The 16,524-nt window shown below is 31.0% G+C and overlaps 1 protein-coding gene and 1 long non-coding RNA gene across 10 annotated transcripts in view; one reads left to right on the top strand and one right to left on the bottom strand.

Annotated features, from left to right (window-relative positions):
• Positions 1-16,524, bottom strand: part of LOC306650813 — a 422,453-nt gene that overhangs the window by 78,442 nt on the left and 327,487 nt on the right. The window lies entirely within an intron of this gene.
• The window catches only part of DACH2 (dachshund family transcription factor 2), a 556,457-nt gene that overhangs the window by 451,300 nt on the left and 88,633 nt on the right, over positions 1-16,524 (top strand). For all 9 annotated transcript variants that reach the window (XM_079123040.1, XM_079123037.1, XM_079123039.1 and 6 more), the window contains one exon: positions 11,715-11,887. In XM_079123040.1, coding sequence (XP_078979166.1) covers positions 11,715-11,887 — 173 coding nt within the window. The remainder of the gene's footprint in view (positions 1-11,714; positions 11,888-16,524) is intronic.

Here is a 16,524-nt window from a genome sequence, read left to right as displayed (position 1 = left end):
TAAATAAGTAAATAAAATATAAAGGACTGGGATTTTGGCTCAGTGGTAAAGCACTCCACCCCTGGATGAAAGCCCTAGTAACATACACACACACATACACACACAATCAGTGAGCTTGAAATTATATCAACAGAAACTTCCCAAACTGAAAAACAAAGAGAAAAAATGACTGTAAAAGCAAACACACAGAATATTTTTCAAAAACGCACCAAGTGTATTGTGAATATAAAAAGGAAAAGAAAAAGAGCAAAAAAAATTGCTTGAATTACCAGTGACTGAGAATTTTCCAAAATTAATGACATACCAAATAATAGACTCAAGAAGTTCAGAGAATACTAAGTAAGATAAATACAAAAAACTACAGTTATTCATATTCAATTTATATACAGTCAAAAACAAAGAAAATCTTGAAAGAATATCAAGAGGAAAAATATCTTTCCTGGCATACTGGAACAAAGATAATGATAACACTGAACTTCCCCTCCAAAAATAGATAAAAAGATATTATGAAATGCTTAGAGGGTTAACAAAAACTAGAATTCTGTATCCAGTTAAATTTCCCTTTAAAAATAAAATAGAAATGATTTTTCTCAAACAAACAAAAAATTGAAGGAATTCAAAATTATGGCAACAGACTTACCTTGCAAGAAATGTTGAAAGATCATCCATGAGAGAGAAGGAAAATGATTTAGATTGGAAATTTTTATATGTATAAAGGAAGGAAGAGCATTAATGAAGGAACACAGTATTAAGTATAAAGTATTAAATAATATTTTGTAATTTTTAATTAATCTAACAGATAATAGTGTGTTCACAATAACAATAGTGTATTAGACGATTATATCTTTTGAATAAGTGAAGTAAATGACAGCAAGTGTATAAGGGATATGATAGAGGAATTGAGAATACTTTTATAAGGTACTTATACTACCCACAGAGTGGTACAGTAATATCAGTAAATGGATGTAGATTAGTTGTAAATGTATATTGAAAACTCAAAGACAATCTGTAAAAATTAAAATTAAGTATAACTGATATGCTGAGAAAGCTATAAAGAGAAATTAGAATCATAAAATGCTCCATTAAAGCCAGAAAAGGCATAGAAGGGTAGAAAACAGGGAAACAAAGAGAAAGATCAGTAAGGGCAACAGATAAAAAGCAGTTAAAATATAGGACTATTTATCCAACTATGTTAATGATTGCATTAAATTGGAATGTTTCTAAGTACAACAAGTTAAAGATAGACTAGCTCGTGTATTCTAGGGGCTTCTGATGTCAATGCTCTTTGTCTTTAATTCAATGTGAACATACTTCCTACATAATCATAAGTTGAGCAAAACAATAACAAAATAACAAGAACCCCCAGAGAATGTAATGATGGACAAAAAAGAGACCTTAATGTGTATTGGTTTAAGAAACTCACTTTAAATATAAACACACATATTGAGCAAAAGTAAAGAGATGGATAAATATGTATTATGCAAAACTAATCAAAATAAGACTATGGTAGCAATATGAATCTCAGAGAAAGAAGACTTCAGAGCAATGATGACAAAGGAGTCGATTATTTAAAAAAGAATGAAACAAAGTATTTCTATCTAATAACAGAGCATCAAAACATGTGAAGCAAACATTGATAGAACTGCAAAGAAAACAAATGAAACCTCTAGTTGGAGACCTCATCACCTATCTATAAGTAATTGACACAACCAGCAGACATAAAATCAGAAAGGGCAGAGTTTAACTGAATAGCATAATTAATCAGCTGAATCTAATAGGTATTTTAGAAACTTTGTCAACAGAAAATTATAAATTCTTAAGTGCTTATGAAACTTTCACAAAGACATACCACATTTAGTGCTATAACAAAAACTTTAACAAATATAAAGAATAGGAATCACACAAAATATGCAGTCAATAATAATGAAATTGAAATAGAAAACAAAACAGTGATGATTGTAAAATCCAAAAATATTAAGATTAAGTAGCATGCTTGAAAACAATGTGTGTCAAAGAAGAACTCTCAAGACAAATCTTAAAATACTGTAAAGTAAATTAAAGTGAAAATACAGCTTATCAAAATTTCTGAGCTGTAGTAAAAGTGATTATAGGGAAATGTACAGCATTGAATTATTATATTAAATATAAGAAAGAATAAAATCAGTAACAGAATATTCCAGTTTAGGAAACTAAAAAGATGAGCAGATCAAATCTGATAAGTAAAGGAAAATAAATAATACAAAATAGTGCAGAAATCAATGAAATTAAAGTAAGAAATCAATAGTGAATAAACAAATAAATCAAAAAGTCATTATATGGCAAGACTAATGACATTGATAAACCTGTAAATATGCTCAGGAAAAGAAAGAAGTACAAATTTATAACATCAGAAATGTAAGAGGGATCATTAATTCTGATCACATAGACATTAAAAGAGTAATAGAGGAAGATGAGTGCAGTGGTGCTTGCCTGTAATCCCCGAGACTTGGGAACCTGAGGCAGGAGGTTCACAAGTTGGAGGACAGCCTCAGCAATTTAGACCTTGTCTCAAAATTAAAATTAAAAAAAAACAACTGGGGATGTAGCTTAGTGCCCCTGGATTCAGTCCACCAGTACAAAAAAAAATTAATAGAGGAAAATCCTAAAGAACAAATTTATGCCCATAATTTTTATTACTTGGTTGAAATCTCCTCAAAGATACAAGACAAATCACCACTATTCCCACAAAAATAAATAAATAATCTGAGAAAACCTATATGCATTAAGAAATTGACAGTGGGGAATGAAGGGAAGGCAGGGGAACAGGAAAAGGAAATACAGTGAAATTAATCTGACATAATTTTCCTATGCACATATATAAGGATAATCCTACTATCATACATACACAAGAATGGGATCCTATCTAGAATACGATATATTCCATGCTTGTATAATTTTATCAAAATGGATTATACTGTTAGGCATAACTAAAAAAGAACCAATAAATAAATATGAAAAAGAATCTGAATATATATGAATATATATATATATAATTAATAACTTTCTGGAACAGAAAACAACAGGTGCATAAGTTGGTTGAGATGGATTCATAAGTGAATTCTACCAAATACTTCATGAAAGAAATGATACCAGCTATCTCTTCCAGAATGTAGAAGCAGAGGGAATCTTTCCTAGTATATTCTGTGAAGCCAACATTAATCAAATGCCAAATGCTAATAGCAAACAAAATGGAATGACAAGTCAATATCTTTTATGAACATAATGCAACATATTAACAAATCAAATTCAATATTATAAGACATGACCAAGTGTGATATATTCCAAGTAAGCAAGATTGGTTCAACATTCAAAAATCAATTAGTGAAATCCGTCACATCAGCAGACTAAAGGAGAAATACAATTTCTCAACCTTTTGTTTTTGGCACCTTTGACAAAGATGAGATTACTATATCTGTGTGATTTTGTCCGTGTGTTTTCTGTTGTATTCTATTGGTTTTCATAACTTGGTAGCCATTTTGTAGAAGAATGAAATGAACCCCCTATGTATTAACCTGCATAAAAGTCGAATCAAGTGGATGAAAGAACTAGGGATTAGACCAGGAACTGTACAGCTAATAGAAGGAAACATAAAGTCAACACTTCAACATATAGTCTTAGGCAATAACTTCCATAATAAGACCCATAAAGCACAAGAAAATAAACCCAAAAATTAGTAAGTAGGATGGCATTAAGTTAAAAAGCTTCTGCATGCAAAGGAAATCAGAATATGAAAAAAGAGTCTACAGAAAGGTAGAAGATGTTTGCCAGTTACTGTTCTGAGAGAGGATTAATATGCAGAACATATAAAGAATGCAAAAAATCTAATACCAAGAATTAACTGAACTAATAAATGATAAAATGGACTAAAAACACATTCTCAAAAGAAATGCAAATGGACAATGAATATATGAAAAATGTTCAACATCATTAGAAATCAGGAAAGTATAGATCAAAACTACACTGATTTTTATCTCACCTCAGAATGTTAACCATTAAGACTATAAGCAACAATAAATGCTAGTAAGGATGCAGAGAAAAGGAACACATGCATTTTTGGTGAGACGGTACAAGCACTGTGGAAAGCAGTATGGAGATTCCTCAAAATACTAGGAATGTAACCACCATATGATACAACTAGTACACTTCTTGGTATTTATCTGAAAGAACTGTAATCAGCATACTATAACTATGCATACATCCCAGTGTTCACAGCAGTGCTATCCAAATTAGCCAAGTTATGGAACCAGACCAGGTTTCCATCAACAATTAAATAAAGAAAGAAAATATTGTATATATACACACTGGAGTTCTCCTCAGTCATAGAGAAGAATGAAATTATGTTATTTGCTGGTATATTAATGGAACTGGATAATATCATGCTAAGTGAAATAAGTGTGACTCAGAAATTCAGGGTTCTAATATTTACTCTCATATGAGTTAGCAATAAAGAAAAAAGGAATAAAAAGGGGTATCTCATGAAAATACAATAGAGATCAGTAGAGTAGGGTAGGGTAACAAGGAGGAGAGAGGAAGGGAGGTAAAGAAAAGATTTGGGAATAAAATTGACCAATCTATGGTGTATGCTTGTATGAATATACTGCAGTTCACCCTATTTTTATGTATACTTATAAAGCACCAATAAAAATGTGTAAATAATACAGGAGAGTGGAGGAAGAGGAACAGGTGGAGTGAGGAGAAGAGGGAAAGAGGAAGTACTAGAGAATGAATCAGAGCAAATTACGTTATGAGTACATGTGAATATGTCACAATAAGCTCCACTATTATGTATAATTATAATTTACTAATAAAAGCATGAAAAGAAGACAAAATCATGATCCTAACAATAGATGATTTAAAAGCATCCAACAAAATACAAGAATCAATCACAATAGAAACCCTCAGAAAAATGGAAATACCAGAAAACTGTTTTAACTTGATAAAGAACATGTGCAAAAACCTATTACTAACATCATAATGTTGAGAAACTAGATGTTTTTTTCCCTAAGGTCAGGAATGAGGCAGGTATGACCTCTCTCACCACTCCTATTCATCATCATACTTCAAATGAGAAAAGGAAATCAAATTACACATATTGGAAAAGACTGTCTCAGTTAAAAAATGACACAATTGTTTCTGTACAAAATACCAAAGGTTTCAAAAACTGATCTTCTAAAATTAATAAGGTCTTACAGAAAGTTTGCAGGATATAAAATTAATATGCAAACATCTATTGCTTTTCTATATACTAGCAATTACCAATTGCAATTTGATGTTAAAAATCCAACAAAAAATGAAATTCTTAGGTATAAACTTAAAAGATGCATAAGATCTATTGAAGGGATACTACAAAACTCTTATTAAAGAAATCAAAGAATACATAAATGGGGAGATATTCTGTGTTCATGGATACATAGAGTCTATATCATTAAGACATTGATACTTTCCAAATTAAACAAGAGATTCATTAAAATTGCAATCAAAACCTAAGGATATTATTTTGTGAATATTTCCAAAGTAACTTTTAACATTTATATTGAGAGCAGAGACCTAAAATATCTAACACAATATCGAAGAAAAACAAAATCAGTCGACTGAAACTGCCATTATGTATTAGAAAAATGTTTCAATAAAAGAGATTAGGGAACCTAGAGATAGTACCACATAAGTATAATCAATTAATAGAAAGAGCAAATACAATATAATGGAGAGATCATAATCTTTTTAATAAATCATATTGGAACACCAGGAAATTGATATGCAACAAAAATAAACCTAGACACAGACCGTATACCCTTCACAGAAATTAACTCAAATGGATTATTGGCCAAACATAAACTGACAAATGCTAAAACTACCAGAAGATAACATCATAGAAAATCTAAGTGATTTGTGGTGCAGCAATGTGTTTTTGGATATAATAACAAAGGCATAACCTTAAATTAAAAATAATTATTGTGTCGGACTTCATCAAAATTAAAATCTGCTATAAGGAACACACTAATAAGAGAAGGCAAACACAAGTCATGGGGGGTAAACCTTTGCAAAATACAGATATGATAAAGAACTGATTGAATAATAACTCAACAATGAGGACTAAACACCACAATTTAAAGATGGACAAAAGACCTGAACAGACACTTCATCAAAGAATATGTGCAGATGGCAAATAAGCATAGGAAAACATGTTTATCATCATGTCATTAGGGAATTGCAAATGGAAAAACAAGATACCCCTACTGTTTTAGTGTTTTTCATTGGCATGACCAAAAATCTTGACATGAACAATTAGAGGATGAAAATTCATTTTTGCTCACAGCTTCAGAGGTCTCAGTCCATAGATGTCCAACTCCACAACTCTGGGCCTTGAGGTGAGGCAGAAGATCATGGTGGAAGTCCATGGTGGAGGAAAGCAGCTCAGGTCATAGCCACCAGGAAACAGAGAGAAAGCTCTGCTCACCAAAGACAAAATATAAATTCAAAAGGCATGCCACCAGTGATCTACCTCTTCCAGCCACACCATACCTGCCTACAGTTACCACCCAGTTAATGCATATCTGTAATTTAATACTTTGGTCATGTCACACCTCTCAAATCTAATCATTTCACCTCTGAATAGTCTCATATTATCTCACACATGAACTTTAGGAGGACACCTCATATCTAAATGAAAACACATACTGATTGAGGGAGCTAACATCCCAAACTCTGGGAATATCAATTGCTGGTAAGGATGTGGAGCAATAGGGAGTTTTAATTTATTGCCAGTGGGAACACAAAATTGTACAATGACTTTGGAAGATATTTTGGCTATTTATTACCAAACTAAACATAGCTTTCTATATTGAATGAATTTAAAACTGAAGCAAATTTATGTTTTGTGAATGTATTAATATATTACAGTGAACCACAATATTATGTGTAATTTTGATGCACTAATAAAACATTAAAAATTGGATCAGGCTGGGGATATAGTTCAGTGGCATAGTATTTGCTTAGCATGTGTGAGGCCCAGAGTAAAACTCCTAGCATTGCAAAAACAAACAAAACACTTGTGTTCACACAAAATCCTACACATCTACATTAAAGTTTATATCAATTTTATTCATAATTGCTACAGTTTGGAAGCAACTAATATTTCCTACAGTAGGTGAATTTAAAAATCAACTATGGTACCTATGTGCCATGAAAGTATATTTTGCAATAATAAAATGGGTAATTAATCAAATCTTAATGTCTTGAATGAAACTTCAGTATAGATTACTAAGTGGAAAAAGACAGTCTGAAAAGTATGATTTCATCCATATGACTAGGGAAAAGGCAAATTTATAAAGATAGTAAAAATAGCAGTAGCTCCCAGAGGTTAGGGAGATGACTAACAATTACAGTACAGAGGGTATTTTTCTCTATGATACTCAGAAGGTGGATACATATTATATATATATGTGAAATGACATAGGTGTGTCATAGGAGTGAGCCCTAATGTAAACTATGATAGTTAATAATAATATGTCAGTCTTTGTCAATTGTGACAACATACCACACTAATGTAAAATATTAATGAGAGGGGTAACTCTGCTGGTACAGTGGAGGTAGTATATAAGGAAATTTCAGCTCAATTTTTCTTTAAATCTAAAATTGCTTTAAAAGTGAAGTTTAATTTTTAAAAGAGAAAGGAATTTTAGCCATACATAAATTTTAAAAATTGGGCTATACAGGAGGATTCCAGGGAGAGAGATCAATATTAGGGAGTGCTAAGGTGAATTAAAACTGTGGAGAACTACAAACAGTCCTGTGTGGCTACAGTACAGAATATATAGAGGAATATAATGAGATATCAAAACTAGAAAGATAATTTTGAATGAAATCAAAGAACTTCAAATTTATTCTAAAAGAAGTAAGTATTCACTTAAAATCTTAAAACTGGAGTGGAAGAACAAGCAAGAAGATAGTACACTGTTATTGAGGGGATTGACCCTTGTTAATCACTGTAGAAATGGTAAGAAATTGCAGAAGACAACATGGTTTGGAAAGCAAATCAATGTAGGATTTTGATGGAGAAATAGAGAATTACTGGTTTGTACCCTTCATGGATAAAAGAAGGTCATGCCATGCTCTTAGATAAAAATTATTGGAGTTGCTGGAATATCAAGGCATATGAGAAATAATGCTTGCATGATTTCCTTTAAGGCAAAAGGAATGAGATTACCCATTTTGGTGGTTTTTTTTTTCAAAAGGTTTTGTCTTCATTACCATACTATTAAAAGTCTATGTACATATCTGGCATGTGCATAAGTGAGCCAGATTGCTGGAGTGTTGTGTACTATTGATGGCTTTTAATTTAATGTTTTCAGCTTTGGGAAAAGGTTGACTTACATAATTCAGTATTTGCATATGCTTTGCATGTGGAACTTATGTGGGGTCACTGTTAAACTGACCTGTAGTGTAAATATTAGCTTAGAGTCTAAGGCATTATACCTAATTGATGGTTAGTTATTGCAGGTCATGATCTGAAAGTGTGACTTTTAAGTCCTTCATGGATATTTGAAAGGTTTGATGAATTATATTTTAAAATTGTCTATGGGTTGTTAATTTTGTTTATAGTTTGCATTTAGTTTGCATGTCAATTGGACTTTACGTAGGCATATTTCTTGATTTGGCCAGATGGTGTCTGGGTGATGCAGAAAATCTTTGGAGACTGAGGAAAGATTATTACACTGTTTAAGGAATTGTAAATTGAACATTGACTTATTTAAGAATTTGAAATGTAAAGGGAGGCACTAACAGCTACTTTTTTAATCTATGATTTGATTAATTTCTGACATAAATAATATGTATATAAAGAAGAATTGAAATTTAAAACTATCTTGGGTTTGTGGTAAATGAAGACCTTAAATAGATACCTGATTTAGGGATTTGATGGTTGTTTTATTGATCATAGTGTGAAGGTTTTAGGTGAAGATAAGCAGTGGTTAATTAAATATGTTTAAAATATCCCATAATTAGTGTATAAGCAACATGATGATTAAAGTATAAAATGCAAATTCATCTAAGTTATTCTCTAGAGCTAACTGAAAACAAACATCTTGTTTAAGAAGGAGTGGTTTCCACATTTAAGTAAGATCATTTGGTACTTGTCTTTCTGTACCTGGCTTATTTCATTTATCATGAAGTTTTCCCACATGGTAAAGTATTTGAGGGGATAAATAAGTTAATGGGTTGTATGAAGTTAATTATTTCACATTTTACATACATACACATATGTGAAATAATATATAATAATTTCACATTATATCTGTATATATAATAACCTCATTGTACTTATAAACACATATAATTATGATTTGAAAATTTACAATAAAAGTTAAAAAAAGAATGTCAGGGACAATAACTTCAAACAGATCTTTATAGCAGATAAAGGAAAGGATTAGGTAGAAATTATCAACTTGAATAATGAAATTTTTAGGCCTTTCCTGAGGGGAAAAAATTAAAATAAATAAAAATAAATATAAGACTGTGGGGAAAAACATTTTGTATTCAATCTTGTAATCCTTGTGTTCAGGCTTCTTTAATAACTTAATAATCACAAGAAAATATTTCACAGCTGATACATTTAGTTTGGTAGATTGCTCCTAAAAAGGATTTAAAGAGGAATGAGGCATAATTGAAAACGGGGAGAGATTTTGTTGTTGTTGTTGTTTATATTCTCTGGGATATGAAGTCATAGAGAGTACAGAGAATATTACCTTTCTAGTCTTCCATGTAGAATTTCAATTTCAAGGTTTCTTTTGTTCTTGTATAAATCCAGTGACACTTTGTTTTGTGGCTATCTTTATCAGAAATATTGGTGAGTGATGAGATTTTTTGTTTTTAAAATTTGTTCTAATTAGTTATACATGACAGTAGAATGCATTTTAACACATTGTACACCAATGGAGCACAACTTCTCATTCCTCTGGCTGTACATGGTGCAGAGTCACACAGATAGTGTAGTCATAAATGTATATAGGGTAATAATGTCTGACTCATTTCACCATCCTTCCATTCCTACTGCCCCACCTCTCCCCTCATTCTCCTCTGCACAATCCAAAGTGACTGATGAGTTCTTTATGTAAGAATTCCTTTAATTGAGATGATCATTTTAGTGTTGTATGAAACCTGATGTGCTCCCTTTGCACTTTCTTTTTATTAGCTTTAAAACAACCATCATAGTTGAAATCAGGAGATGGACCTCAGATAGACTGACCCTACTTCGTCCTTCTAATCTCCATTAAAATTAGATTTCATTTAAAATTTAAAATGGCTCTGTTGAACACCCTACTAAGGGACTGAGAAGATAAACCACAGAGTGTGAAAAATTATTTTCCTAGAAAATATGTGTTTTGAAGTGTTTGTATTGTTGCCACTGTTGTTTTGAGGAATGAAGTTTGGAGAGCCTCTAAAAAATGTTTTCTATAATTTTCCTGCTGCTTTTTTTTTTTTCTGCTGTGATATGGGAAGCAAGAATAACTGAAGGGATAGCATAGAAGAAAATGAAATGTTATTAATATTTGATAATTAGGTGTAGGACCAATGTAATTGTTGTCCATCATAGAATTTCTCTAGTCTGTAATAATTTAGAAAAAATATAGGAAAGTTTTTTTTTAAACATCTGTTAAAGATTTTTTTTTCAAAATTACTTCTTTTTTTCCTTTGTCTTTTTTTAAAGATTTGTTCTAATTAGTTATACATGACAGTAGAATCCATTTTGGCATATCATACATTTCTGGGATTCTGTCTAAAATAGGGCAAGATCTCTATAGAGGCAATAATTTAAAATACATTGTAAAGTGTTATGTTTTACACAAGTCATATTAACACCCATACAATAAGGCCCATTTTTTCTAGCCTTTACTCAAAGCTACTTACTCTCACAAACTAAACCTGATAAGGTGTCAGTAGACAACAATTTTTATTTGCTACTTTTTACATGATGTCATGTCTGTGGCTATCACAAGTGAAATGTGGTAATATTTGAGATATAACATTGAAGAGATTTAAAATGTGTTTCCATTTGCATAAGAAAATATATGGAATTCTGATACTATTAAAATATTGATATTTATTATTAAAATGGAAAACAGGTTGATATTTTCATAAGGAAGCTATTCTTTATTGATGACTATTTCAAATTTGATCTGAAAGTATTCATTTTGGAGATTTATATCTAAAGGAGTATAATTTTTCCCATGTCTTGTTAATAATTCTGAAACAGATAATATACTTCCTGTTTTACCAGCATCTTTAGAAAGTCTCTTAAAATGCTATGCTAGAAATTATGAGTGTATCAATATATTTTGATTAATAAGTATGTTACATCTTACTTGCTAAATGCAATGATATTGGCTTAAGTATTTTTGTTTGCTCTTCTGGGCAAAATTCATTGAATCTTATAAATATTTTGGAAGTGAAAACAAGGAAAAGATTTATTTATAAGTAAAAGTCAGTAAATATAAAAGTATTTAAAATTATTAAATGATACAAAATCTCACAGGTACTATTAATGGCCCAAAGAGATAGTAGCATACAATAAATCTTGATTTTAAAAATAAACCAACAAGTATGAATTTGCATACTTTTTAGAAAACAAATTCTTAGCATCATAATGTAACAAGTTTAACATGCACTGTCTCTTTTAGGACTGGATCTGCCATTTATGATGATGCCTCATCCCCTACTTCCAGTCAGCTTACCTCCTGCATCAGTTGCCATGGCAATGAATCAGATGAACCATCTCAATACTATTGCCAACATGGCTGCTGCAGCCCAGATTCACAGTCCACTCTCCAGAGCTGGTGCCTCTGTAATAAAGGTAAGAATCATTATTTAGAACATGAAAAAGGTGTTAATTGTATATAAATTTGGATAAAATATTAGCAATACCACTACATTTTCAGTGGTAACATGTAGCTCATTGACTTAGTTTATTATCATACAGTATTGATGAGTTTGGTTTCTGACCAGGCCTGCCAGGTTTGTTATTGTTTGTTTGTGTTCGTTTTCATTCTATGGCCACACTCACTTTTAATTCTATCTTCCTGCCTTGAAATCATGTGCACAGTGTGTGGAAGGCATGGCCAGAGATAGAATATGCAAAAAACATTCCCATTGCTAGGGTGAGACAAAGTATACACTTCATCTTTTGGGAGTTTGAGTGGCAGTTGTGAGATATGATACACCTTGTAGGACTTATATTTAGACACACTCAGGTTTCAATTCTGATTTGACACTGATTGACTGAATGACCTTGGGCACAACACTTAACCGGCCTGAATGTGTTTCCTCAACTATAAAATGAAAGTCATAGTAAAAGTCTGTCCCACTTATTTCATTGACTCTCTAGATAATGTGAGCAAAATACACATCAAAATCATGAAGCATTAAACAAATATTTATGGTACTTTTTCTCATTATCATTATCTTCATTACATACCATTTTTCAAAAGTTTATGGCCATATGTTACACTAATAATTAAACACAAAAGATATCTTATAATTCCTACTCTGTTTCCTTTTATTCTGGCACATGTTCTCTCTGCTTAATTTCTAAATATTTATGAACTAAACTTTTGAATGTCTTCTTTTTCTCAGCAAAAAGTTGATATAAGGGTGCATGGGAGTCTAAGAGTATAGTTAATCATAGCAACCCATTGATTTGTTCCTTTTCCCCTTCTTTTACTCAGCAAATATACTCTTGATATAGACATGCAATTACATTGGACAACATGAGAAACTGATAAATAAGATATACTTTAACTTCCACAGACTTATAAACAAATAAGAAATAAACAACTATTCATTCAATGTGTACTAACAAGATAGATTGTGATGAATAACATAAGAGAATCACCAAGTACTAATGGAATTTAGAGGAGGGAGAGATCATACCTCACTTGGAGAAGAGATGGGGCAGGGAAAGGCACTGCAGTTGATGGATATGCACGGAGCCTTGCAATTTTGATATGACTGTAATACATAGGCATGGAGATAAGAGAAGTGAAAGCAGAGGAAATATGACATTCTAAATATTTTGGTCACATTTTAAAATTCACTTCTAATTTAGGATTGGGGACACTTCTAAAACACTGAAGAAAGTTTAAAACAACTTTATAGGAAAGGAAAATAAAAATGGGTTATGTTCATAAAACTTTATATGTATTTCAATGACTAATTGGAATTGTTTCCTTCAAATACAATTAATAGCTGTTAGTGGGTTAATGTAGACTAGTTGTTTGAATATTTGATCAGAGTATAAACTGAGAATTAGAGTTGTCTTTGAGAACAAAATTACCCATGGACATTATTTAAAATAAAGGATAAGATTACAATGATTTTAAAAATGGATGACTATTAAGAAACCATAGTCTTGCACACAAATTTGGAAATTCAATTAGGAAACAAAAACATACTTGAATGGTATTGTTATATTTGCTTTGAAATGATGGGAGAGTGCTTAGTTAGACACATGCTCATGTCTCTTCAAAAGTACATTTGACTAGTTTTCATGAGGACCATTATTCAGATTGAATTGGTTACATTTTTGTTGAATGTTTGAAACTTTGGATAGTTTTGTGAAGAATTTGAAGACAAGAGACTGGGGAGTGGAACTTATTACTACCAGTTGGTTATTGATGATTATTATGGTGATAGAAATAGAAAGGATTATCACATTCTCCTTACTCCAAATATTGCTTTATTGTGAACTTATTAATTCAATACCATTTTAATTTTGTTTATTGGTTATTAGCCTATTTTACATACAAACTTTCAGAAAAGAAAGTCTGAGCCATGACAAATAGAATTTTTCACCACTTTTTAAAAGCTCAACATTAAATCACATTTTTATTTAATTTCTGCCAAATTCACTGAACCAATTTTATGCTGAAGAGAAATAATATCTACTTTTGTATATTTTGATTAAGGTGAGATGAAAGAGATAGGTTAATTCAAATGCCCTTGGACACAATTGCTGTACAAATCTACTTTGAGTAGATTTCCACTGGAGGATAATAGATAAATTAAAACATTTATAAAGAGTTGATGTTAGCCTGGGCAACAGAGTGATATCCTATCTCAACAAAAATTTGATTTCAGTGAATAGAAAAAGGCTTTTAATAAAGTTGTCAAGTTATGTTTCTTTTGAAAAAGTGCTATTATGTAATGTTAACATTATTAGATTTAAAAATGATATGCCACAGACCACACCATAATTAAAATTTTCTAATTTTTTAAGTCACTAACAAATAATTATATATATATATATATATTAGAATGTCATCTTCCTTTCAATAAGATACCAGGAATATGATATCAAATTTTAAGGATATGTTTTACACTACTACTTGTGCTTCAACAGAATTTATTTCATGTACATCTCTGTGAAGCAGAGCTCTAAGTTAAATCTATTAGAATGCTATTGGCATTGGGCAAATCTGTGTTGAAAATTCATCTTCTAAGAATAGTAGGGGAATATGAAAACTTGTCAAACAAATGCATATTGTATGTATTTACACTTGTACAATATTTTTATCCTGGTAGATTGATATTTAGAAACCAGATGTTTAAATTAGCATTGTTTTATGAGATACCTAAACTGAAGTCATCATGTCTTTTATATAATATTTACCATTTAGAGGTAAAACATCCTTCCTACACATACATGACCAGAAAATTTAGCATTCAGTGTTTAGAAAGAAGTGACATAACTATATAATTTGATTCTTTCTGACAAATCTACTATAAATTAGGGAAAGTTAGAATGGTATAATCATAAACCCTCTTTGTTGTATAATCAATATAATGAATTTAAAACACAGCTGCAAAGCAAAATATCAAAAATTTTATATACACAGTAAGAAGTACAAATTACAAGCAAATTATGAGTTTAAAAAACTTTGCAACAGAATGGGGGATATAGCTCAGTTGGTAGAGTGCTTGCCTTGCAAGCATAAGGCACTGGGCTCCATCCCGAACACCACAAAAAAATAAAAATAAAGAAATAAATTTTGTGAAAATTCACAAAAAATGTCACCAGCATTCTTGATGTATTTAAGTAGTTCTAATTGGTATTATGTCTTCTGTAAAGATCATAGCTGTTAATGGGTTAGCGTGTAAACTTACTCCTAACATGACTTATTTCAGGTTACCAATATTTTAACAACTGGCTCACAAATTATTGAATACTTAACAATTAGCTTTGAATAGAATAGGACCCAAGACAGCTCTTCTTTTGAAGCTTTGCAAAAAATACACAACTCTAATTTTTCATGCCAATTTTCCATCACAAACGTTTCCAACCAGTTTACCTATCGACCTATATTACCTCAGAATAGTAGAGCAAATTAAAATTTTAGTCATCTTTATAAAAATAACTGAATAAGCAGTTTGCCTTTCTATATAAATCATACTCTTTAGCGTAGAATGATGTCCAGTTGGAAGGTATTGGACATAATTGCATTTGGGTCATTCCTACAAATAAGTGGGTAAATATTTTTATTTTGGGATGAAAAAAGTTAGGTGCTGATGCTTCTAAATACTCTTAAATAATCAAAGTTACATAGGAGAATAGAGTTGGGTGGCATAGCCACAACTGCTGTACTGTTTTTCCCCACACAGCTAGAAAATAAAATCATACCTTTTAAGAAATCTGAACAGTGATATGACTTTTAGAAGTTTAGATTTCTAAAGAAAAATATATTTTATACTTCAATAGATTTCCTTACCTTCATCTATTTAAACAATTAACAATAAATTGTTGGTATATAGAATATTTCTACTATAGTGCAGCTACCCAAGACGGTAGCCATGGCATGTGTTTATTTAAATTTAAGTTAATTAAGTAAAATTAAAATTCCAATTTATCAGTTGCAATCAGAAACATTTAAGGGCTTTATATCCACATGTTGCTTTTGTAGTTAGTAGATTACACAGCATAGAGTATTTCCATCATTTCAGAAAGTTTCTGAAGTAATTAATATGTTCTATATATACTTCCATTATTTTTTAAATTGATGAAAATGCTCAACACATTAAGTAGGTCAATGAAATGTCCAGTACCATCAGTCATCTTTGAAAAAAATTCTGATAATACTGATTGACAATCAACAAATGTATTGCAGTTAACTTTTCAGTTGCCCAGAAAGTATATTGATAGCTAAATATTTTAATTTCATCCTTTCTCTGAGAAACTACAGATGGAGAACACATTATTCACTGATGTAGCAAATGGATAATATGTGCAGAGGGATATGTTACACTGACTTGACAAAAAAAAATGAAAGAGAGGACCCCCATATATTTGTAGAATTGTATACTATTTTCAGCTAAAGCTCTTACACTCTGTTAGCTATGTAAGATCTATTCAAAAGCAGATTTCATTGGAAGAAGTATTATTCAAAAACAGGCTGTTTGCCTACATTTGAATTCTATTTTCACCATTCCTTGTTATGT

The sequence above is a fragment of the Sciurus vulgaris genome (assembly GCF_902686455.1).
Source record: "Sciurus vulgaris genome assembly, chromosome: X".
Lineage (NCBI taxonomy): Eukaryota > Metazoa > Chordata > Mammalia > Rodentia > Sciuridae > Sciurus > Sciurus vulgaris.
This window is presented reverse-complemented; position numbering and strand designations above follow the sequence as displayed.